This window comes from Phalacrocorax carbo, chromosome 2 (assembly GCF_963921805.1).
Source record: "Phalacrocorax carbo chromosome 2, bPhaCar2.1, whole genome shotgun sequence".
Lineage (NCBI taxonomy): Eukaryota > Metazoa > Chordata > Aves > Suliformes > Phalacrocoracidae > Phalacrocorax > Phalacrocorax carbo.
In genome coordinates this window covers 63,437,242-63,463,210 of record NC_087514.1, presented here as the reverse complement: position 1 = coordinate 63,463,210, position 25,969 = coordinate 63,437,242, and the positions used below count along the sequence as shown (strand labels likewise).

General features: G+C 44.9%; 1 protein-coding gene across 3 annotated transcripts; it reads left to right on the top strand.

Moving 5' to 3' along the window:
- The first annotated feature begins 18,125 nt into the window (after window positions 1-18,125).
- CBLN2 (cerebellin 2 precursor) lies at window positions 18,126-25,778 on the top strand. 3 transcript variants are annotated; one of them, XM_064443099.1, is made up of 5 exons: window positions 18,126-18,236; window positions 18,862-18,948; window positions 19,909-20,541; window positions 22,661-22,780; window positions 23,056-25,778. In XM_064443099.1, exons 3-5 carry the CDS (start codon window positions 20,221-20,223, stop codon window positions 23,251-23,253), a joined length of 639 nt encoding a protein of 212 aa, XP_064299169.1. In that variant the 5' UTR covers window positions 18,126-18,236; window positions 18,862-18,948; window positions 19,909-20,220; the 3' UTR covers window positions 23,254-25,778. The 3 variants fall into 3 exon arrangements, with proteins under 3 accessions (XP_064299169.1, XP_064299172.1, XP_064299170.1); XM_064443100.1 differs by lacking the exons at window positions 18,126-18,236; window positions 18,862-18,948 and adding an exon at window positions 19,511-19,616; XM_064443102.1 differs by lacking the exons at window positions 18,126-18,236; window positions 22,661-22,780 and having other exon boundaries at window positions 18,821-18,948.
- Window positions 25,779-25,969: the final 191 nt, after the last annotated feature.

The following is a 25,969-nucleotide window of genomic DNA, read 5'->3' as shown; positions in this document are numbered from 1 at the left end:
CCTAAGGATACGTTCTCTGAAGCAAGAAAAAGTCTTTCTGTGTCACTTGTAACTTGTCACTTGCAAAAGAAATCCTGAAGAGAACCACAGTGGACAAACCAGTGTTTACAGTCTGATGAGCTTTAATTTTTAGACACCCACCATGAGTGTTAAAATTAATTATTAGATATGTAACAATGTATGGTGATTGGGGGAAATTTCTAAGAATTAGAAAGAAAAGATCCTTCAACTCCAAACCCCTGGACTCTTTCATATTTTGAAACGTTACTATTGTAGTGAGGAATGACTTTAATACTCTGATCAGGGCTTGAATTTAGGTATGAGTTATCAAATTAACTTTTCTATACGTTCCAGTGGTTATTTCATCGTTTACACAAAGCTGGTCAGCTCCAAAGGAAGAACAGAGATTTCAGTGGAATCCAGGGCTGAACTAGCTTACATAGAGAGAAGTCTGCTTCTGCCTCCAGGGAATTTGACCAGTTTTCTAAAACAGAAAGGTAAGTTTAGTAGGGTTTGGCCTAGAAGAGATTTATTCATGTGTGTCCTCTTTGGAAGCCTCATTATCATGCGATAAAATCCTCTGCAAGTTTCTGAAACTCAGAATTTAATTCCAGGTGAAAATTTCACATAAGCATATAAAAGGTGTGTTTAATATTTGTACAGTTATTGTCTTTATTGCCTGTACCCTCATTAGTCAGTGCTCTTCCTGACAACACAAAAAATGTGAACTAGTGAATGAGTGATGATTTGGTGGATAATCAGCTTTCAGAAGACTCTTTCTCTATTTCTAGGTTTGTACGTGATCCAAACCTAATTTGTTTTGGTTTTCTGTATGTTGTTTTCTTTTCAACACAGCCTCTGCCTTTCTACATTCAGTCTATTCTGGAATCTAAATTACTTGAAAATCTGGAAGAAACAGCTTTTAATGTTTTGTCCGATTGAAACATACTGAAAAAAATTGAAAGGAATTTTTGCCTTCTGGAGGATCTGAAGGTAAATATTAACACCTACAAGAATTTGCACTAAAAGCTTAATGCTTTGTTTTTCTGCACAGAACCTGATCTTCATTATCTTACAACTAGAATATAAACATCAGTATGACACTGTCATGGTTCAACACGGCAGGCAGGTAAACATCACACAGCTGATCTCTCACTCCGCCCCCTCCAGTTGGATGGGGAAGAGAATCGAAAAAAAAGGTAAAACTCATGGGTTAAGATTAAAACAATTTAATAGGATGGAAAAGGAAGGAAAAATAATAATGAAAATGAAAAAGAATTATGTCATATGGTATGGAATATATCTTTGACCAGTTGGGGTCAGCTGTCCTGGCTGTTGCCCCTCCCAGCTTCTTGTGCACATCCAGCCTCCTCACTGGCAGGGCACTACGAGAAGCTGAAAGGTCCCTGACTTAATGTAAGCATTGTTCAGCAGCACCTAAAACATCAGTGTGTTATTAACATTATCCTCATCCTAAATCCAAAATACAGTACTATACCAGCTACTAGGAAATAAATTAACTATCCCAGCTGAAACCAGGACAATATCCACCCCTTATTCTACACCGTCTACATCATGTCCAGGTCTCACACTTTCCAATACTTCCCAGTTAATCACCACAACCTTTCCTGTCTTTTGATATATATACACAGATATCATTCCTTAAGTCTATGGGCCATCCCTCTAAAATGTCCGTTGAGTTCATTTAGTTCATTACTTTGGGCTCCATCTGTCATAGCAGTCCTTCATGGCAAGAGAGGTGGTGTGTGATGTTGGATTCTTGCAAGCTGAAGCCAGTTCTGGTTCCATCACTGCTGCACTTTGCTTGGTTTCATCAAAATTAATACTTCACTACTTTGGGTGATTCTTACTATAATACAGTTGGTATGGCATGTAGCAACCATAAAAGTGATCACATACAATAGTAAATAGCAGTTAACAACACAAAATTAAAATCATTGTCTATTCTCACCCAAAATCAAATCCCCTTGAGCTACACATCAGAATTCCCCATCTTTCGACATCACCCACCAAATGCACCCAGGTCCTGGAGTAAAAGCAATTCCACGGATGTGTTTTCCTTTGCCCAATGCAGGAATAACCCAGGCTGTTTTCCCCAGCATATTTTCACATGCACTACAGGGACTTTGTCCCCTTCCATAGTATGTAAGAGTTTTGATTGGGCAGGGCCAGCTCGATTGGCAGATCCCCTACTGTTGACAAACCACGTGGCTTTTGCTAAATGTGTGTCCCAATTTTTAAATGTTCCACCACCCATTAATCTCAGTGTGGTCTTTAACAGTCCAGTGTATCATTTGATTTTCCCAGAGGCTGGTGCGTGATAGGGGATGTGATACACCCACTCAATCCCTGCTCTTTGGCCCAGTTGGCTATGAGTTTGTTTTGGAAATGAGTCCCGTTGTCTGACTCAATTCTCTCTGGGGTGCCATGTTGCCATAAGACTTGTTTTTCAAGGCTCAATATAGTGTTCCAGGTGGTGTCATGGAGCATGGGATATGTTTCCAGCCAGCCGGTGGTTGCTTCCGCTATTGTAAGCACATGGCACTTGCCTTGGTGAGTTTGTGGGAGTGTGGTATAATCAATCTGCCAGGCCTCCCCATAGTTATATTTTAGCCATCGTACCCTATACCACAGAGGCTTTAATTACTTGGTTTGCCTGACTGCAGTGCATGTTTCACATTCATGGATAAACTGTGCAATAATGTCCATGGTCAAGTCCACCCCTTGATCATGAGCCCACCTGTATGTTGCATCTCTTCCTTGATGGCCTGAGGTGTCATGGGCCCACCGAGATAAATAGTTCACCTTTATGTTGCCAGTCCAGATCCACCTCAGCCACTTCCATCTTAGCAGCCTGATCTACCTGCTGATTGTTTCGATGTTCTTCAGTGGCCCAACTCTTGGGTATGTGAGCATCCACATGACGTACCTTCACAACCAGGTTCTCTTCCTGTGCAGCAATATCTTGCCACAATGTGGCAGCCCAGCTGGGTTTGCCTCTATGCTGCCAGTTGTTTTGCTTCCACTGCTGTAACCAGCCCCACAGGGCATTTGCCACTGTCCAGGAGTCAGTATAGAGATAGAGCACTGGCCACTTTTCTCAGTCAGCAATGTCTAAGGACTGCTGGATGGCCTTTACCTCTGCAAACTGGCTCGATTCACCTTCTCCTTCAGCAGTTTCTGCAACTTGTATAGGACTCCATACAGCAGCCTTCTATCTCCGGTGCTTTCCCACAAGACGATGGGACCCATCAGTGAACAGGGCATATTGCTTCTCATTTTCTGGCAGCTTGTTATACAGTGGGGCCTCTTCAGCATGTGCCACCTCCTCCTCTGGTGATATTCCAAAGCCTTTGTGTTCTTGCCAGTCCATGATCACTTACAAGATTCCTGTGTGACTGGGGCTTCCTATTCAAGCCCACTGGGTGATCGGTGCAACCCATCTATTCCACATAGCATCAGTTTCATGATATCTAGAGGGGACGTTTCCTTTGAACATCCAGCCCAGCACTGGCAGTCGGGGTGCCAGGAGCAGCTGTGCTTCAGTACCAACCACTTCTGAAGCAGCTCAAACCCCTTCATATGCTGCCAATATCTCTTTTTTCAGTTGGAGTATAGCGGGCTTCGGACCCTCTGTATCCCCGACTCCAAAACCCTAGGGGTCGACCTCGGGTCTCCCCTGGCGCTTTCTGCCAGAGGCTCCAGGAAGGGTGATTCTCCCCAGCCACGGTGTAGAGCACATTTTTTACATCTTGTCCTGCCTGGACTGGTCCAAGGCCTACTGCATGAACTATCTCCTGTTTAATTGAGTCAAAGGCTTGTCATTGCTCAGGGCCCCATTTGAAATCATTCTTCCTGGTCACTTGATAGAGAGGGCTGATCTACAATCATACTGTAATTTGGAATATGCATTCTCCAAAAACCCACAACACCTAAAAAAGCTTCTTTCCTTTTTGCTGGTTGGTGGAGACATGGCTGTTATTTTGTTGATCACATCCATTGGGATCTGATGATGTCCATCTTGCCATTTGATTCCTAAGAACTGGATTTCTTGTGTGGGTCCCTTGACCTTTCTTTGTTTTATGGCAAAACCAGCTTTCAGAAGGATTTGGACTATTCTTCCCTTTCTCAAAAACTTAGAAACTTCTGCTGTGTTGCCCCACATGATGATGTCACCAATGTATTGTAGGTGTTTGGGAGCTCCACCCTGTTCCAGTACAGTCTGAATCAGTCCATGGCAAATGGTAGGGCTCTGTTTCCACCCCTGGGGCAGTCGATTCCAGGTGTACTGAATGCCCCTCCAACTGAAAGCAAACCTTGGCTGCACTCTGCTGCCAAAGGGATTGAGAAAAAATGCATTAGTGATATCAGTTGTGGCATACCACTTGGCTGCCTTTGACTCCAGTTCATATTGAAGTTCTAGCATGTCTGGCACAGCAGCACTCAGTGGCAGTATGACTTAGTTTAGGCCACAACAGTCTACTGGTAGCCTCTACTCTCCATTAGACTTCTGCACTGGCCATATGGGACTGTTAAAGGGTGAGCAAGTCTTTCTGATCACTCAATCCTTGGCTCTCCAGTCAACAAATGAGCTCATGGATGGGAATCAGGGAGTCTTGGTTGGTGGAATATTGCCACTGGTGCACTGTTGTGGTAGCTATGAGCACCGGTTGTTTTTTGACCCTCAGCAACCCCAGAATGGAGGGGTCCTCCAAGAGACCTGGCGAGGTGGACAGCTATTTAATTTCCTTCGTCCCCAAGGCAGCTATACCAAAAGCCCACTTGTACCCTTTTAGGTCCTTGAAATACCCTCTCCTGAGGTAGTCTATGCCAAGGATGCACGGAGCCTCTGGGCCAGTCACAATGGGGTGCTTTTGCCACTCCTTCTCCGTTAGGCTCACTTTCACCTCCAATACAGTTAGCTCTTGGGATCCCCCTGTCACTCCAGAAATACAGATTGGTTCTGCCCCTGTAATGTTTGATGGCATTGGGGTGCACTGTGCACCAGTGTCCACTAGAGCCTTATACTCCTGTGGGTCAGATGTGCCAGGCCATTGAATCCACACAGCCCAATAATCCCAGTTATCCCCTTCCTCCACCTGGCTGGAGGCAGGGCCCCTCTAGTCCCGGACATAGTATTCATTACTCACTTCTTGCAAATAAGAATCAGAAGTCCCTCTATTAAGATTGGAAGTAGGATCAGCCCTTCTACTCTGTCTGGGGAATTGCCAACTGGAAACTGGAGCAGGAATTTTCCTGGAAGAACCTCCTTCTGTGATTGTTTCTCCTTGTAACTCATGTACTCGTGCCTCTAGGTTCAAGGTAGATTTTCCATCCCACTTCCTCATGTCCTCTCCATGGTCACACGGGTAAAACCACAGTGTGGCCTGTGGTGTGTACACACTATATCCTTTCTCTTGAGCAGTGGAATCCTTACTCCTAATGTCTGAGACACTGGTCCATACAGGTGGGGAGCAGGGCATATCCTCTTTGAATTACTGGAGCTCCTGGGATAGTTTCTCCACAGCTGAAATGTCAGCCCACAGGAAGGAAGACAGACTTTCTTCGTATTGCCAGAGACAGACAGCCAATTTATCCACCCATTGTCCCTCTCTTTCCAGGTCATTGATGCCAATGAGTTGGTATATGACGATGGTGTGCTTTGTGCAAATATTTGCCACATGGTTTGCATGCACTTGACTTCATCTGTATCTTTGGATAACAGCTCATTATCCAGGTCATCATAAATTGCTTCCAACACGGCTAATTCCCTCAGGGACTGGATACCTCTCTCCATGTTGGTCCACTTGCATGGGTGACATTTAATCTCTTCCTTGAAGGATACCTTTCCTTCAACCTCACAGGAGTTGCCTCCAGAGGCTGAGGACTTGTGCCTTTTTTCCAATCACTTCGTCAATGCCCCCTTCCCTAGAAAAAGATCCCAGCACTTGGCTTCCCTACCTTCCAATTCCAGGCTGCTGGTCCTGTTATCCCAGCATCGGAGCAGCCAGGTGACAATGTGCTTGCCTGGACAACAGCTGAAGTCCTTTCGCTTATCTTGCAGCTCACAAAAGGATAGGAATTGGCTAGGTACCACCTCATTTATGAGGTAACACACGCTGCCACTCATAACTATCCAGCTTTGGGGCAGATTTTTGAGTGGTATTAAATAGTTGTTTAATCTTAAATAAGACCTGAAACACATTCAGGAGATGTAGCAATAGGAACATGCTGGCTTGAACATCCCAAGGATATTCAAAATTCTCAACAGCTATTGTAACTAGCCTGAAGGAGAAGGGGAAGGTGAAGGAGTGAGGGGAAGTGTCCCATCTTGGCTCTCCCATAAATTGGCTCTCCAAGGAGAAAAGGTGATTGTTTCCCAGAGATGGTTCCAAAAGCAGGGAGATGATGGCAATGCTGAGTACAAATATCAGATTTGTCTCATGACCATTAATTTTCTCATATCATAAGCCAGTGTTACACAATGCAGCAAAATGTAACCTTACTCCAGCCCCCAGAGGTGACAAACAGCACAACAGGGAAGATATACAGCAAGTAAGGTGTTATGTAACACAACTCTGAGAGCAAATAATTCAGCACTGTGACCAGCAGCTATTAACCTAATATAACGAATGCTTAAAAAAAAATGTTTTAACATACTCTAGTCAGATCTGTCATTATCTCAGGCTTTTAAGCCCCACATTGGGTGCCAAAAGGGCTGTCATGGTTTAACCTGTCAAGCAGCTAAACACCACACAGCAGTTCGCTCATTCCCCTGCAGTGGGATGGGGAGAGAATTGGAAAATGGGTAAAACTCGTAGGTTGAGATAAAGACAATTTGATAGGACTGAAAAGGAAGGGAAGAAAATAATAATGATAAAAGAATATACAAACCAAGTGATACACAATACAATTGCTCAACCAGCCAATTCCCAAGCAGCGGCAGTGCCCCGCCCCCGGCCAACTGCCCCTGTTTTTTTGGTCAGCAAGACCTCATATGATATGGAATATCATAACAATAAAAATGAAAAAGAAGTACGTCATATGGTATGGAATATCTCTTTGGCCAGTTGGGGTCAGCTGTCCTGGCTGTTGCCCCTCCCAGCCTCTTGTGCACATCCAGCCTCCTCACTGGCAGGGCACTACGAGAAGTTGAAAAGTCCCTGACTTAGTGTAAGCATTGCTCAGCAGTACCTAAAATATCAGTGTGTTATCGACATTATTCTCATCCTAAATCCAAAACACAGCTACTAGGAAATAAATTAACTCTATCCCAGCTGAAACCAGGACAGATACTATGGGATTTTATCCCACTGATGAGAGAGTTAAGCCTCCATAATACACCACTTGAGTTTGTGATGAAGTTTTGAGGGGTTGCAAAGCCATCATAATTATGTGTCTAATTACTTTTTTTCTGCGTGGGAGCATGGAGCTCCCAAAAGAGGATCTAATCTATTAGATGTGCAGACCATTAGCTATATACAGATTCAGAAAGCCATGAAGATGCATTTTATCCTGTGTCACAGGCTGTTTGTAAGACAGACGTACCACCTCTCCACTTTGCTTAGATATATAGTGTTAAAAATGGGATGAGGAACAGTAAAAATTAAAACCAGATGAATCAATAAAAAAAAAATCAAGAAAACTTCCAGTGGCTCTTAAAGTATTCTTTATTTCCCATTGTATTAGATGGCCTTTTCACTATTAATAACATATAAACGTTGAAACCCAGTGCACTCCTAACAATTCTTCCCAAACTACAATACTGATATGCAAATGGTGCTCAAAATGTTTATGCTGCTGCAAACACCAAGGCTAAACCACAGTGATATATATTTTTCCCAGTAGCCTGATTATACTGTAGGGCGATGCAGTGAAAACAGATTGGAAAACATGTTTCTTTTACTCAAGAACAGTGTGTGTGTGTGAGTGTGAGTGTGTGTGTGTACACGCATGTGTGTGTAGGAAGGACGGTGTATCCCATATGGAATCAATTGAAGAGTATGACAGTTCAGTCTTCATGGTTTAAGGGTTGTAGGTATGCAAGCTATAAGATGGATGGATGAATATAAGTTATAGCCCAAGGAGACCCAAAGCATATAAGAGGGTGTTTAAAGAAATCAAGCCTGAGCACCCCAGCTCCACTCAGTGGCTTTTTAGGGTTTTTTTTTTAGTCCAGTGAGACTTTCTTACTTAATGTTCAGCATGTGATGAACTGATTAACTGAATTTAAACTTTGGTCATACACTTTATATCTTTGCATGCCTTTTGATACAAGTCTATTGTTCCTCTTCAGGCATCCATACTGTCCTCTTTGCATACAGGCACTGCAGTTTTCCAGTTTACATTTTATACTGATTGCTGAGAAAATATTGATTAAAGAATTTAGGTGTCATCATGAGTCAAAAGGCTTTGTTTATGTTTCAAGACAAATTGGAATTCAGTCGTGCATTTCTCTGCTTACTTTTATAAAATGACAACATAATTTATCCTGGTTTTTTTTCCCTGTGAGAAACCATGGGATATTGGTAAAGAATATTCAAGGCTTTCTGAGGTAATTCACCTGATTATAGCTGGGGAAAATCTATAACAGAAGGATGATGCAATCTGTCAGAATGAAGCAGTTGGAGAGGAGGTATGACTGGCAGCAGCTCTGTTTCAGGTGGAAACAGTTAAAATGGAGAAAAATAAAACATTTCCAGATTCAAAAATCAATATTGGTCTGGGTGAATTTTTGAGAATTTCTAGACCATATTTGGGGAAAAAAGCAAAGGGGAGGCAATGTGGGGTCATTTTTCAGCCAAAGTATTGCTGGAAAGTAATGTTTACATGTTATTTGTAGCATTTACTGCTTGTTCTTAAGTTACACTACGCTTAAAAGCCAGTAATGAACAACCTTATTATATAAGCAGACAGCCATCAACTGGACTGTGACAATTTGCAGTGAGTTCATAATTTTTGACAGATCAAGAATTATTCCCTTAAAAAGATTGACAGAGATGCATTACTCTTGGTTATTCTGATTTTGCAGTCTGCTTTTGGACAGTTTTGGATCATAGGAATCAATTATTTACATATTGCTTTTTGGGGTACATAGTTTGCTGAGTTCTTATTTTCTTGAGAGTGACCTTAGAAGGTGAAATCCCTGCCTCCCAGCTGTGACTTACTGGTATGGCAGCACTGTCTTCCAGTTCCCAGCACAGCCAGCTGGCTTTGCTCTGACTAGTGTGTTTCTAGGCCTAAATATTAGGGTGCAGTCAAGTCCCTAAATACTAGCAAGTGGACAGGGTGGATGGGAAGCAGATTTTGATTTAAGCATGGGCTTAGACCTGGCCTGAAAGTACAGTGTTGTTGTAGCCTTAAATTTCATTAAGCCCTGCATGCTGTAAACTGTAAAAAGTCCTGAAGTCCTTAGGAAACAGAAAAAAAGAAAACCACTGAGAGAAAAAAAAAACAACCCAACTCTAGTCTATGTACACATGATGCATAGAGAGACACTGCCTTAGATACATTGCTATTGGTGCTTTTCCGTGAACAACCCTACCATCATCATACTTGGACCTTTTTTAATGTAATCCTTGCTTGGCAGTAGTTGTGAGGAAGCTGAACATTGTGATTCTTGAGAAAGTGAGGGCTTCTCATAGCTCCCATGCCACAGGACACTGGAAAGGGGTTACACATGCTGAGTGCTTTGCTCAGAGCTGAAATCTCTGTATACATGACCTGGCTCTCTGTCTTTTCTTTGAAAGATGATAACCTCAAGCGTGGTTGCATTGCTGTTCTCAGTCATGCCTCCCTTTCTCTTCCTCCTAACAGAAATAGCCATTTTGTTTTGCCTTACTTTCGTGGAAAGTTCTACACAGATAAAAGTATGTAAGTAGCTTAAACACGTCTGTCATTGGCACATGCAACATTTAAGCAGAGCTGTAAAAGATATCAAAGAATTTTGCTTGGTCTTGAAAAGTGACAGTTACAGAGATGCCAGCTGCTTTGCAGTCACTGCAAAACCTATCTCCAGAATTGGTTTCTGCCTTTTTACAGAACAGAGCTGACATCTGAAAGACATGTCTGTGGCACAACCGTCTCTTCAGAGCTGCACTGAAATCCTTTTTGTCACCACAATGACAAACCATAATAAAGTAATAATGATACTGATTCAAGAGCATCACAAGTACAAAGTCATGAAAAGAAATGCTACCAAATATTTTTGGTATTTTTTTCCCCTGTGCTGTGGCTCCAGGCGTACAAAGGTTTAGGTACATAAAGAGCAAAGCACAGTGGGACTGTTCATGTGCCTCGAGTAAAGCATAGGCTTAATCTTTGTAGACCTGAGACTTTCAGTTCAGGCTATCTGTACATTCATTTCCCTAATACATATATATTATATAATGCAAAAATAGATATTTGTACAGTGATTGCTACTTAAAGGAGTGATTTGCAATGTGAAATTTATTTCATTTTAAAAGCACATATTGTTCTTGCATTTGACAAAAGTGTATCAGAGCTCTGGTTCATTGTTTTTCTTCAATTTAAAGTCATTTAGTTTAGTGTCATTCAGTCCAATGCATTGAAAAAGCTTCAGATGTGAAATCCCCTGTGAAAGTCTCAATATTAGAATTGGAAATGCTAAGTCTGCCTCAAAGTCCCTAACGTAAATGACTGAAATTCTGCAGCTTTTTTTCTTGTACTAAGTGTTTCAACAGTTCCCTGGAAGGAAAAGTACAAGGTGATGGGAATGACTGCTCCTGTGTTGCCTCTTTTTGTCTGTGCCTTCAGATGCCACAATTTTTCTATGCAGTCACACGCAATAGAATACATTGGGTGTTCAGTGTTTGGGACAGGCACAGATCAGGCAATGTAGGCCCCTTTACGGTGAAAGATTACCTGGGTCTACCACTCTGGGAGTTCTGCCTAAATCAAAGGATGTGATCAGAGATGTATGTGGTTTCCCAGAGGTATGGTACGAATATATCTAAAGATCCTTCAAAACAGATCAACAAGTTACTTTACAAAAACATCTCTCTCACTTGTAGCAACACTTCCTAGGAGAACAGGGAATGACTAAACGGTAATATATGCCAAAGGTTCAGTTCAGGACAGAAATTCATTTTAAATTCTTCCAATTAAGCTGTTAAAAGTAAATCCGGTAACTATTCCAGACACAGTGACATGTGCTCCTCAGGCCCCTGGGCTTGGCCCTCCACCCCTTTGGCACTGAATATGCTAGCTTCTCCTCAGCGACTCTATCTCTATTCCCTTGAGAATATCAGACATTTACTGGACTCTGGCTTTGAGTCCCTGAATGTAAGGAGAGACAAATACCAGTGTTTCCAGATGCCCTTTTGAGCTCAAATGAGCTTTCATTCACAGTGGATTGTGCAAGTGTTCAACAGGTGATGTTCCATCTCTTTTCCTGCCTGCTTTGATGGGGACTGAAAGAAGAAGTGACATGTCACAAGTGTTCTCAGGGACATCCAATTTAGCAGCCACTACAATGAATGGAATAGGTCTTACCTCATAACTTGATTGTTTAAAAGTAGGAGAGAGCTGCCATTGCACCTATCGCCATGGTTTGTGAGGCTATCTCTACAGTTGTAACAGCTAAAACCTTTTTTTGCTAAAAGCTTTAGATTCTGGAAGAGAACAATGTAATGCTGTACTGATGCACAATGACTGGATCTGGACTGGTTATATGTTTCCTGGTGCTTTCAAAGGAGACAAAGATTGCTATTCAGAACTATTTCTAATGAGGCAAGAACAGAAGTCTTCACAAACCTGCAAAAGCTAAAGGGGTATGAAATTTTGTCATAAGCAGTGGAGCTGAAACCTACAGCAGCATGGAGCTGAGATTGAAGTGAGGTAATTCACATCAAGGGTGAAACTCCTTGGATGGATGTAAATCTTCCTGCATCCTAGACAACATTTCAGCAGCCACTGGCTACTCTGGATTGTCTTTTACACTCATCTTAGATGAAATGAGATACCATTTTTGTAGGCTGGGATCAGACTGGAAGCGTTCTTTGGATGAGGAATTCCAGTCTTCCCTGTTTAAAATAAGTCAATTTATACAGACAGAGTGGCAGCATTTTCTTAAAAATGTCTGACAACAAACCTCACTGAAAAAGTGATATTTTAGTGTGTTGGGACATCACTATTCATGCAACCCTTGTAGTAACCTGCTAAATGTACAGTCCCTGGACAGTCAACCATGTGCCTACATTTGGATACATTAGTTTAATTGTTGGTGAAAACAGTGAACTCTGGAGGAGGAAAAGTGAAAAAACGTGACACAGGTAAAAGCTAAAAGAAGTACATTACTGAGTCATCAAGAGCCAAAGATCCTTTTCATTACCAAATGAGGGAAACTAAGACTCAACCCTTTTGGGTCTCTCAAATGTCAGCAGAGTTCTCTGCAGCCATGTGCTGAGGCAGAATGAGCTGTAAAGGTGACAAAATTCACCAGTTTTAATTCCCTAAAGCTATAAATAGTCTCTTGGTTACATCACAGATTTATTTATTTCAGAAGAAACACTAATTATAAAAAGACTGAACCTAAGTGGTTTTGAACCCTACCAGAATGGTTACAGCTCTGTATAATGGACAAGACTTCCAAAGCAAGTAGTGCTTTTTATATTCCTATTTTGTGGGTGTGCAACTTGAGACAAGGTACAGAGGCCTGCTTACAGAGCAGTTGCTTTCTCAAAAAAAAAAAATAAAATTTTTGGCTCTTTCAGGTCTTTCAGGCAGAATCAAAAAATGAAGCAACAAAAAACTGAGGCAAAGAAATGTACGAACAAAAGAGTTATAGATTTCTTTCCGTGTATGTCATTAAAGAGACAGTCTTCTACAGCATTGCTTTTCAAACTTGATTTTGTACTCCGAAATGCTAAACTCAGAACTAACTAAATTAAAGCATTAATAATGTGATCTTCTATCTATGCTGTATATTTTTATTTCTGTGGAATGTTTTCTGAAACATCAGAGTCTTCTCTGCTAATACAAATCACCATGCATCAGTAAAAGCATGCAATTCGGTATAACTTTGTTTTCTAATTAGAACTGGAAGGCCTGCTTTGAAACCTATCTGAATGAACTAGAGAAGCTAGATAATGCAATTAAAGGCTGTGTCATCTCTTTGTTGTATTTCAAAGTCCAGTTTTAATATTCTGGCTTCAGAAAATAAACAGTCCATATCTCAGTTTTAAATTTTGGATTTCTGTGACATTGTTCAGCACACCTCACCTGTAGCAAGCAAGTCAATGCAAAAATATAGTGTAAAACCACTAGTTCTTCCCAACTCTTACATGGAACTAACACATAGTATCTATAGGTACCTAATATATACCTATATTATCTAATATTTATGTAATATCTATCTATATATTATAATATGTGCAATATCTATAAGATTTTATGAGATATGCATATAATATCTATAATATCTAGCACATATAAACCTCAAAGAACCTTATATATATTGGCTATGATCCTGAAGAGATCTCCTGAAAGGAAACTTGCAAACATACTATCTTCATAGTAACTTTTTGATCAGAAATTTCATTTGAAGTCTTCAGTTTCTGAATTCAGTTGAGAGGCTCCAAGGGAGGATGTTAGGTGGACACATACATTTTTTCAGGTGCAAAAGAATAAATGAAGTCTTTAATTCTGTTAGCTAGGAGTTACATGTTCAAAATAGGCTTTCCTTATTTAAAAGATCAAGTTGTGAGTTTGTATGAGTGGAAAGTTCATACCCAAAACTTAGGCACACAGGAAAAACTGAGTGTTATATATATAAGAAATAGGTATTTGTACTGGCCAAGCCCCGTGCCTCGCTGGTGTTGTGGTAAACATTTCTCCCAAGTGCCTCTTTATACAAAAAAATGTTCAGTCGTTGGAAGGCACGCTGCACTGCTGTCATCATTTATCTAGTTAAAAGCTGTTACTCTGTGAAGAAGGAATCAAGAGAGCAGCAGAGCTGCTCAACATCTGTGTAAAACAGTTTGTTCTGAGGACACACCAAGCCTTGTAAACTGGACGTGAGTGTTGAGCACGCAGACCACATAGCTGACTGCTTCCACACTGTGTGAACATTTCCGATTAGTATATGTTTAGGAGAAACAAGCTCTCTGCACCATTTTTTTTTTCTAAAGATATGACACCTTCATCTCTAAATTCTCCCAAACAAACCTGAATGGCCTGAAAATGTGTTGGTCACAGAGGCTGCTGGCAGAGTCAGAACATGATATTAGAAAAAAGGCACTACAAAATAACTTTAATCTTAAAAAGTATTAATCCACTCTCCTCCTGGAGCTGAAGTACCATGAAATGAGAGGGATTAAACATAGTATGGTGGCATATTGTTAAGTGCTAGCCCTTTCACTGCAGGGGTTATTTGTCAAATGTACCTGGTACAGTATGCAAGGTAGTGGCATTACAAACTTGTCTTAGAAGAGTGCATTTAAGTATCACTGCACCAGCATATGTAAGAGCTCTGGTACCACTACAAAGTTCGGCAGAATTTCATGTCTATTTCATCTCTTCGGGGTGCACAAGACTGTATTTAAAGATATTTTAATAAAATAATCGCACAAAAATTTTATTGAAGACAAGCTTTGACAAGGGTTCGACAAGTTTGCACATGTGAAGAAAAAGTAATATTGTCCAAGTTACTGTGAAAGTTAAGATACAACATTCAGAGATCCAATCTGATATCAAACAGTATTAAATCAGATCTCTATGATTAATTGTATTCTTGCAACAAAAGATTATCTTAATGCCTTATTCTTTTTTGTTGTATCATGATTTCATTATTTACTTAATAAATCATTAGAAATTAAAGATATTTTATGAAGAAAATAAAGTTTTATGTTCCAAAACAGACTGCTGTCTTGGGTGATTTTAATATTTTTACAAGAACAAATAAAATGTTCTTGAGGAATTACACCTTTTTTCAATGTGTAAAATCTCATGCAAGTATTTCTGAAATTACATCAGACATGATATTGCATATGAAGGTGGGTCATGCAAAATCTTTCATCTCTAGTCCTGACCTCCCTATGAGGGGAGGCCCTTTGAAATTGAGAACTGACACTTCAGAAACACTCATGATGAGTCTTCTTTTGCAGGAGAAAATACAACTGCCATGGTTGATGTGTGAAGCAGTAAGACTCAGGAGCTAGAAAAGAAATGTTAGTGTCTCTGTGAATGAACTCTAATTTATTTCTGTGTCGTGTATGTATGTCGAGAATGTTGTGCCTGTTGTCAACAGAGTTATATATTCTTTACCATAGCTGGTAGCTATAAGGTAATCTGCCCTGGTGCCCCTGTAGGATAGACAATGAGCTAGTGATTTGAATTTACATTCTTTTAGTCACACTGATGGTCAAATTTAACACAGGCTGCTCATGCAGAGGGTGGATATACCTCAGTTGATTTAACCACAACTTGTGGTTAATACAGAGGTCATCACTGGGTAGGTACAGAAGACTACACTTCCTCTACCAGCAGATTAAATTTCAAAGGTATGCTTGTAGAGAAAAAAGAATCAGATTTATTAAATCCCATTTGTTTACAATTTACAGTAAAATTGTTTTTCAGAGGTCATATAATCAGTGAAGGCTCTGTTTAGCAATTTAAATAGTAACCTATTTAATAAATGAGGACTCAGTATTCTGCACCTTGGCTGATCATGGAAGGGTTTTTGTGTCCCAGTCATATACTTGTCCTAATACTAGGGGTAGACAAAAAGAAGACATCTCTTCTTTCGCTCTATTTGTATATGTAGCATACAGATAATAAATGCAAATATCTGTGAAATAATTTCAGGAACAGATATGTAAGTATTTTCTTTTGGAAAGAAGTGCCCCATTTTGTTAGGCATTAATGTAAATAATGTATGGGAAACATTTGGGAGCTGCTGATCAAAATACCTTTCTGTTGATAACTTGATTTAGTAGATGAGACAAAAAGCTTTTCCCCTTGAAGCTGTTGGCTTAAATGAGTTCAAGGTGAGTGCTTAGGGAAGGCTCCAAAGAAATGAGCAGTTTCATTTCTCATAGAACTCCCACATCATCAAGTTCAACATGTCTCTGGTAGGTTTGTATTCCTAACAGTCTTGGGAAAGTGATGAAAAATGCTTGATGAAAAGATTGATTACATACGACTCTTTCCCAACTGCAACTAACTTCAAGCTCAGGAGAGGACTGCAAATACCTTATCTGCTTATTTACTTTAGAAGCTACACTTTCTGAAGTCACTCCAGAACTGAATTAACTGCATTTCCGTATGCTAATAATTTCAAAATCTGTATTTTCAGCCTTGCCACTGACAAAAAAAAAAAAAAAAAGAAAAAAAGAATAAAGAAAGATATAGAAATAATTCTGCCAGCTACATAACTCCATGAAGGCTGCAGGTTTATCCCATTAAGCACAGTATTTAATGAGAAGTAATACATGGAACTGTATTCTAATAAACACTGTAAAGGTCATATAATTAGATATTTTATTAGAAATAAAGATTCTTATTTTGTTATTCTCCCTTTCCATTCATGATGTACTGATTTGTACTGATAGTTCTCTGTCTAAGGAGAAGGGTGTTTTTATACATGTGGGATTCGTTCCTTGTATTAAAAGAGAGGCAAGATTTCGTCTGTTTTTCTGTGGATGCACATTGGATTTAAGGGCTTTTCAGTTCCCTTTAGTTCTTATGCTCATCTTTCTTGAAAGTAACAGGCAGAAGTGCTCCCTCACCACTAGGCCTAACGTTGTAAGTCATGTAAAACAAGAAACAAATCTTTTGGCTCTTCTTTCATTCCTTGTTCATACAACAGAGTCATAATCAGTGAGCAGTCTGATCTAAAAAGAAATTATAGCAGCTCCCCTTTGTACCAGACCATGCAAGACTGAGTGTTGATGTCTTCTGGAGGAATTTCTGTGGTCCTTTTCACTGTCTTCCAGACTGCCTTACAGGCACAGACTGGCTCCTGCTCTGATTTCTGATACCTTTAATGCACTACACTATTCAGCTTTCTGCTCTCATCTCTCCATGCTTGAACTCAGGAAAAAGACCATTAAACACAAGTATTTCAGGCTTAGTATAAAATTCTCATTTGAAATAAGGAGCTATAGGTTAGGAATTCCCTGCACACTGCTTAGCTGTGATTTCAGGGCATGATTAATTTCTCGGTGCAGATCATCAGGCAGGCACCCGCAGGGGTTCCTTACTTGCGCTTAAAGCAGAAGACTGAAACAGAGGAGCGTTCATTTATAGATGAGATCATAATTTTACTATTAAGATACACCTGTAAATTTTTCCCCATATCAGGAGCTACCGTTTAGATTTATATGCAGTTTTCTGACATGTTCCTTTCAGATGCTGAAGTCTGAGTATCAGGATCTCTAGGAAAATGCCACATGCAGCCAGAAAACCAATTTGCAACAGCGAGAAATGCATTGAAATGCAACTCTTTTTCACAAAACTCCATTGCCAGAGCTTCGCCTTACCCCCCCTCGCACTGCTGCTAACCTCTCAGCAGCAGCCACACGAGCTGAGACGGACAGAACATTTGCAGCCACTAATACGTGATAATAACCTTGACTGTGACATACATCATCATTAGCGCTCCGTAAGGCAGGAGGGACCCGCGAGCCCACCTCGCCCGGACCCTGCAGGCAACGGGGTGGGGGCTGGGGGCGGGGGGGCACTCAGTTCCTCATCCTGACGCTCTGCCTTTTGGGATTTTTCCCTCTCGCCCCCGCCGGGCGCGACCCTCCCTCCCTGCCACCCGCCGGCGGCTCCGCGCTCCAGCCCGGCCCGCCCCGCCGAGGGCGCGCCGCCCCACTCCGCCGCCAGGTGGCGCCCCGCGCTCGCTCTTGGCGCGGGGCCGTGGGCGGGGCCGCGCGCGGGCCGGGGAGCGGGAGTGGGCCGGGGTCGGGCGGGGCGGGGCGGGGAGCAGGTCCTGGGCCGGGAGCGGGCGGGGAGGGGGGGGGCGGGGAGGGGGGCGCGGGCCGGGAGCGGGTGCGAAGGGGAGGGGGCGGGTCCCGGGGCGGGAGCAGGCGGGGGCAGCGGGGTGCGGGTAGGGTCCCAGGTCCCGGTGCGGGAGCAGGAGCGGGCCCGGGAGCGGAGCCGCCCACCCGGGAAGAAACGATTTACTGAAGGAGAAGCCGCCGGCGAGCGCTGCGTGCGGGGGTGCGGGCACGGGAACGCGGCCTTTCGGGGTGCGGTGCGCAGCCTTGCTGCCTGGAGTGCCCCAAACAACGTGTCCTTTTTGGCGGTTGCAATTTCTTTATTATCATTATTAAAGTCTATGAATTCCAAGTAGGTTCCCGTTCGCGACGCCGCGTGGTTCGGCCGCAGCGGTGGCCCGTAACCGCTAACGTGTCGGTGGCGTGTTTGTGCAGGGGCGGTTCAGCCCGACGGGTTTAAGTAGAAAAGGAGGGGGGGGGGGCGCGGGCAAGGGGGTACGCGGCTTTTCCCTGCCGGCAGTGACACCCTGCGGCGGGGCGCCCCGGAGAGGCCGTCCCGGTGGGCGCCCCGCGCCCCGTCGCGGCTGCCCGCGGTTGTGGCGGGGTGCGGGGCCGGCCGAGGGGTGCCTGGCCGGGGTGCGGGACCGGGGCGCGGAGGGGAGGTGGCGGGCGGGCCACGCTCCGCTCCCGGTGTCTGAATCCCTGCCGGGTGCGAGTGTGTGTGTGTGTGTGTGTGTGTGTGTGTGTGTGTGTGCGCGTGAAGAGGGGAGGAGGGAGGAAGCGGGGTGGTGGTGGTAGCGGGTGGGGGTGGGGGGGGGATTATTGGCAATGGGCGGGAGAGAAAGAGGCGACTCCTGTTTCCTTTTCTTTCTGCCAGCGCAATCTCGGCTCATTTTCTCTAAGCAATACAAGTTCACGGACGAGCTACCTAGCCAGCCCTCCTCTCCAGTCATGGACCTCACAGGTAAAAAAGCCGCTCCCCTCCCCGCCGGCTGTTCCTTTTGCAAAATACGATTTTAAATGATAAAAAGAACAGGATGCGGGGTTAGGGCAGCGGGAGAGATGCCTCGGGGTAAGCGTAGCGAGGATTTCCCAGCAGCGAGATCGCGGTGTGTTTTGGTGAGCGGGGAAAACTGAGACGCAACTTCCCAGGGAGGCGCCGGGTGATATTTTGCGTCCTGCCATGTGTGTGCATGCCGGGGTGGGAGCCGGGCAGTGTCCGAGCTGGCCACCTCGTTTCCAAGAGTTGAGGGAGCCGCCGGGACTGGCAGCAGCGGGGGTAGCCTAGCCTGGGGGACTGGGAGTGCGAGGGCAGCAGCCCCCCAGCGGGGAGGAGGGCGGTGGCGGCTCCCAGAGCCCGACCGGGGCGGTGCCGCAGCGGGGGCGCGGGCTCCGGGGCGCCCCGGCCACCCACGAACCGTAGGGACAGCGGGGCAGCCCCGGCGAGGGGGAGAAGGGGCATTAACAACAACAGGAATAAGAAAATCTCTTTCTGGAGTGGCTGGGGTCCTAGGAGACCGACATAAACCCGACTCGCGAACGTAAAAAGTGGGAACTAGCCGGGTTTTGGAGCCCGCGTCGGCTTGACGGGGGTGGAAAGGGACTGCCGAGGCGCCCACAGGGCACTCCACCGTGAGTTCGGGGATGAAATCTGCCCCGCTTCCCCCCCTCCCCCCTCCAAGCAGGGCTGGGGCTGCGGGACCCCCCGCCGCCGGGGGACGGGAGGAAGAGGAGAGGCGAGGGGACGGCGGGCAACGAGGTCCCTGCCAGACCTGATGTGCCGGCTGGGGCGCCCGTGGCGGGGAGGGGGAACCCCGGGGCGGGGAGGGGGAAGCCCGGGGGTGGAGGGGTGCTGCCGGGCGGCGTGGAGCCCGGCTCCCGCCCGCCCGCCGCTCTGCTTCAGCGCCGTCTTTGCCCTTGCCAGGCTGCTGCGCGCCGCCCGCCGTCTGAGGAGGCTCCTTCGCCCCGCGCGGAGGAGGAGGAAGAGGAGGAGGAGGAGGCGGAGGAGGAGGCGGCGGAGGAGGAGAAGGGGAGGAAGGCGCGGCCCCAGCCGCCGCTGCCCAGCCGCCGTCCCGCAGAGCGCTGGCCGGAGGGCGCCGCGGCGGCAGCAGCGCAGCCCGCTCCGCCTCCCCGCGGCCGCCCGCCCGCGGCGGCGGCGGCGGCGCGGGGCGCCCGCACGGCGGCGGCGAGCCGGAGCGGCGGCGGCGGCGGCGGCGGCGTCGGTCCGGCGCTGGGCATGGGGCGGCGGCGGCGGGGGGCGCTGCCGGAGCCGGCGGGCGGCTGCTGCTGCTGCCTGGCGGCGGCGCTGCCGCTGCTGCTGCTGCTGCTGCCCGCCGGGTGCCCGGTGCGGGCGCAGAACGACACGGAGCCCATCGTCCTGGAGGGGAAGTGCCTGGTGGTGTGCGACTCCAGCCCCTCGGCCGACGGCGCCATCACCTCCTCCCTGGGGATCTCGGTGCGCTCGGGCAGCGCCAAGGTGGCCTTCTCGGCCACGCGCAGCACCAACCACGAGCCCTCCGAGATGAGCAACCGCACCATGACCATCTACTTCGACCAGGTCAGCCGCCGCCTGCTTTGCCTTCGCTGCCCCCCACCCCCGCGCCGGCCCCTCGCCTCCCTGCGCCGGCATCCCCGCCCCTCCCCCGCCGTGACCGCGCGCGCGTTTTCGTTCTTGCTCCCTTTCCATCTTTCAGCCCTGACCCACGCGCTCAACAGCAATTTTACGGCTCAACTCCCCAGAAAGAGTTTGGGAAGTTCTGTTAGGTGGCTGCAGGGCTTTCCTGGGGTGGTGGCGGGGTGGGAGGGGGCCACGCTGACTTCTTGGCCGGTCCCATCGCGGGTACGGGGAGGGCTCTAACGTGTGACTTCGTGCCTCGGGCGCTTGCGGGGGTCACCTTGCGGCCGAGGATTGCCCCGGGCAGTCAGGGACGACCTGGGGGGAAGGGTGCGCATCCCTCCTTCGCTGCTCTTTCGGCAATGCTGATTTACAGGGCGAGGGGACGGACAGAGATTTACCGGTGGGGAGTCGCCGGATCTGCCTGTTCCGTGCGCATTTGGCAGTGTTACAGCATCTCTCAGGGGGAGGGATGGCTGAGGAGCAAGAGGGTGTTTCCCGCCTTACCAGACGAGGCGAGCGATGCCCCCGGTGGGTTATAACGGAGCGGTGTTATCCCGCACGGTGGACGGCGCGCCCGGGTCGAGCTGCCCCTTCCCCGCCGTGGTGCTCGCCTCCCGGAGCCCATGCCCCATCCGCTGGCTTGCTTTTTGGGATGAAATTTACTTTTTTCCTACCGCCTCTGACTCGTGAAGTAGTGTTGTAGAGTCAGCCAAAATTAGCACACGAAAACTGTTTTCTTTGGGTTGGTTTTTTTTTAATCTGTCTGTCCTTCTGTTATTCATCTGTCTACCTGTCCTTCCTAATGGGTTTGCACAGGTATTCCTCGCGTGCAAGACCTCATAAAGCCAGATGAGTATAGAGGGAAAAAAAAAAAAAAGAGCTTGTTTCATGTATAGTGTGTTTTAGACCCCTCTACTCGGCAATGCTCCGTTCTCAGGAGTTTGAAGGCATTTCTTCCTCGTGCTTCCACAGTAATGGGTTCTTTTTGCCCCCCTCTTTCTTGGAAACAATAGGGTTTGGCTGTTTGGGAGGAAAGGCTCGGGATTTGGGGGGTTTTGTTTTCGTTTTTCTTTCCTCCCGTTTTCTCTTTTTCTTAACAGACACAGAGGCTGTAGCCCGCAAAGCCGAGCGTGGCTGGGGCGCCCCGGGGCCGGGCACGGCGGAGCAGCCGGCTCGGCCTCACCCGCTCGTCACACGGGATCGCCACGGTCCCGCGGGTTTTTCTCCCCTCCTTACCCTTGCCTTTTGAGCCGAATCAGGCTGCCCGTCGCTGGAACCTGGAAAGGGAGCGAGCGGATGAGCCGGTGCTCCGCACCGCCAGCCCCCACGGGGGCAGGATGCGGCCACTGCTTCCCAGGGAGGTTTTGCACATCTGTCGGAAGGCTCAACTCTGTTTCTTTTTTCTTTGTTTCAAAAGACACCTAAATATGTGACAAATTAAGGCTGGTGTCGGGGAGGCGGAACAGGCCCACCCCAGCCACCTCAGGAGGACGGGGGCCAGGCGGCACAGCCCTCCAGGGGGACAGAGAGGCATGAGCTGGCAGGTGCTGCTGTTGCTGAGCGTCCTCTCTCCTTTGCCCCTCTCTGCAGCACCATTTTAGTTCTATACCCTATTAAACTCAACGGCAGGTCTGATTTCAGTAGCGCTAGCTAAAAGACATGTATTTGCATTATGAGTTGATGAATTTTGGGTTTTTTTTCCCTCGCTTCTTTCCCTTCCCTCCTTTCCTTCCCTCCACCTCCCTCCTCTCTTCTGCCACCTTTGCTTTATTGACAGTGCAGTGTGGATATTTGCACTTCATCTAACAGGCTTTGGAGATCATTTTTGCGTAACTAAATCGTTTTATGAACTGTGATGCTTTTTAAATGCCTCTAACTTGGCTCCTTTCCCCTGCAGTGCACTTTTAATTGTGCTGCAAATGCCATTTCGACAAGGCTTTATATTGGTCATAGAGCTCATGTCAGATTTTTACTGGCGCTTTTCTAAGGTGAGGCCTGATTTCTCTCTTTCTCTCTCTCTCCCGTTTTGTTTTGTTTTGTTTGTTTGTTTACTTTCCAGGTATTAGTTAATATTGGCAACCATTTTGATCTTGCTTCCAGTATATTTGTAGCACCGAGAAAAGGGATATATAGTTTCAGTTTCCACGTGGTCAAGGTCTATAACAGACAAACCATCCAGGTGGGTTGTGAACTAAAGAAGATGCTGTCTGTTTTTTTTTTTTTTTAAATGCTCATCTCTAGACACTGAGTTGCATTTACAAAACCAGCAAATGAAGAACGAGACTGTATGTTATTTTAGTTAAAGTGGTCCGTATGCATGACGGAAATCACGCGTTGCCTTAGGTTAATTCAACATTTTTTCTAAGCTGCACAAAAGTTTCGTGATGTGGACAGGGCAAGAAAATCATTGAAAGCGTTGAGAAAACTCAGATTCTCTCTCTTTGCACTTTTTAGGTAAGTTTAATGCAAAACGGCTACCCAGTGATTTCAGCTTTTGCAGGGGATCAGGACGTCACCAGAGAAGCAGCCAGCAATGGGGTCTTGCTCCACATGGAAAGAGAAGACAAAGTGCATCTCAAACTGGAAAGGGGTAACCTCATGGGAGGGTGGAAATATTCAACCTTTTCCGGCTTCTTAGTCTTTCCACTATAAAAGAAGGCCAAATAGGAGACAGATCCATGAGCCAGAGCAAGGATTCAATCGTTAACGACACCCTGAACTTGGCAGCACATGACAATATTTCCAGTCACCCCATCAGACTGTCACGGTAGAAGAATGATAACCTTCTAAGCTCCAACATTTGCTTTGAATATTGACAATTCCTCGGGAACCTGCTCCTCTAATTAGTTTTAGACGACAGTGATCTTTAGGAGAAATGAAATTATCGACCTGAGCAATTTGTACCTGTGATTGTAAAGTCAATTTCGGATTTTATTGTTGGGATCATTGACTTTCTTATTATTTTTTATTTTTTTCCTCTCTTTCATTTTTCCCTCTTTTTCTTTCTCTTGTTGTTGTCCCAATGAGACAAATAACTCGGACCACACAATCGCTTTGTCAAAGGCTCGATCCAGAGCCGGAAGAATGAAGTGTTCAGCCCAATGAGGTGTTCTTTCCATGCTTTATTTCTTTGTGTTGTATAGCCTTAAGGAAAAAAGAAAAAAAAAAAAAGAAAAAAAAAAAAGGGGGGGAAAAAAAAAGAATGGCTTCAGTCTCAGTCCTGTATTTTTCCGGGGGAGGGGGATTCTGGACATTACTGTGTCAAGAAGTGCTTTATCCAGTGAAGCGAAATTTGCACGATTGGAACCTTATTTGTTTTGTGTTGTTCGTGTTTTTCATCGACTTTTTCTTTTTCCTGATTTTTGTTTGTGTGTGCTAAAAATGTAAGCTAGATTGATCAATAAGACAAAACAAAGCACATATATACCCTGTAGCTCTAAGTAAAGCTAACCAGTGAACAATTCCGTCTGCACTTTCCAGCTGATCTTTATAGACCTATTTAGAGAGAGAGAAAGAGAGAATAAGAGCGAGAGAGCTACGTGATCCTTCAATTACAATCTGGAAACTGGTAAAGGAACTGACATTTCTGAATTGTCCTGACATTTCTAGAAGCAACAATGGAGGCTTTGAATATCTTCTCTGACCATACTCTAAAATATATCCTTTCTTTGCATTACCGAGCGTATTTTGGGTGCTTTTATCTGATATTTATTTGATGTATTTGTCCACTAATGCTTGAGTACACATTGTGGGAGCACGGAGAGATGGCAGAGCAAACTCTTCCTCTTCCAAATTAAATAAAACCATCTCCACTTGACCTCTCAGTGGCAAGTATTGGAGGATTTGCCGCTAGCATCTTTGACAGCCTTTGGGAGAGGGACCTCAGAGGATCAGCAAATGCGTCAGAAGTTGCACCGGTGCTGTGCACTTACTAGCCGTGTGTGCTTTTCCCAGTACCAATGGCCTCAGAGTTCTGGGGGTGGACTGACATCGATATTGGAGGTTAGGAAAAGTTATTACCCCAATCACCGAGAGGTAGAGCATCAGGCCAATGTCAGTTGCATCCTTTTGCGTCATTCTCAATAAACAGATCTTGCTTCTTCACTTTTTTTATGAAGGCTGGTGTATTAGTGTGCTGAGGAACGTCTTGCTTGAGGAGATCTAGGAGGAATGTTTATATTATTTTATATTACTTTTGTCTTCATTTATTTAATTTGAAATATTTCATCTTGCTATTAATCCCACAAGCGTGGGTGTGTATAAGAATTTATTTTTGTCAGATTTACTCCTCTGCCACAAACAAATATAATGCAAAGTCATTTGCAGCAAATCGGTGGTAGCTACGTTGTATTTCAGAATAATGGTGGACATGTCATTCTCATTGTAAATTTATCATTAAAGGGACAAAGTCAATTAAAGTCATATATTCTTAAAAAAACCACCTATCTGTGTTGCTTATGATACCTCAGATGGCTAAAACATAAGCCAATTTAATATTTAATATTTTCGTGTTTTTTCACCATTGATGCTGGTTTTTGCCTTGGCATTTCACTGCCGGTTACTGATTGGGTTTCGGGTTTGTTTTTTAATGGGTTGCATTTTCTAATTCCTCCCTGTGCATTGGCGTAACTGCAATGTTTTTAACTGCAAAATATCACAGGGCTATGTTTAAATACATGAAATAAAACCTGAGTCAGCAGCAACCTTTTTCTATTGTAATACAAAGTAGTTAGGAAAACAGTTGTCTTAATGGTAGCTAATGCAAATACTTTTAAATCTAAATCTTTGTGTTTAAAACCTGATCATGTCTCTCAAGGAAATAGGCACCGAGGTGGGTTCAAGGTCCCAAGTTTTCAGTTTTTGTTATGTTTCCTCAGTCTTATTTTGAAATTCTGCCTACCATAATAACTTTTAGTCTCCCATTTATCTCAGTTCATCTGGCTTGAATAAGGCAATGACATCTTAGTTTTCGCTCTCTTCTAAGCCAAATGAGGCCAATGACAAGGCTTTCCTTGGATGTATTCTTGGAACTTTCTTAAGCCACTGAAGCTGCAGAATCTGACTATCCCACTTCATGTATTCAAGTTCAGTGATTTTGACCATGCTTATTTTATAAAGCTAAATATGTGTATATGATAACCAATCTTCTTCTGAAATTAAAGGAGGTCTTTAATACACTGCCTTTTCCCCTCTTCTACTTGTGTGTCCTTCATGCTAAGCTGTAGAGTTAGAACTGTTATAGAAACAGTTAAATGGAAAATGGGCAGAAAATTCTTATTGTACACTAATTACCATCATGGTGCATTTTTTTAGTGATCTTTGCAGTATTTATCCCCGTTCCCTTTTTACTTAATTTTTTATCTGAGTC

Excerpts from the sequence above, each read along its gene's own strand:
- CBLN2 (XM_064443099.1), top strand. The coding sequence starts at position 20,221 with ATGGGGCGGCGGCGGCGGGGGGCGCTGCCGGAGCCGGCGGGCGGCTGC. Across the intron at positions 20,542-22,660 it reads TGACCATCTACTTCGACCAG|GTATTAGTTAATATTGGCAA; the intron begins GTCAGCCGCCGC and ends TTTACTTTCCAG. Across the intron at positions 22,781-23,055 it reads ATAACAGACAAACCATCCAG|GTAAGTTTAATGCAAAACGG; the intron begins GTGGGTTGTGAA and ends TGCACTTTTTAG.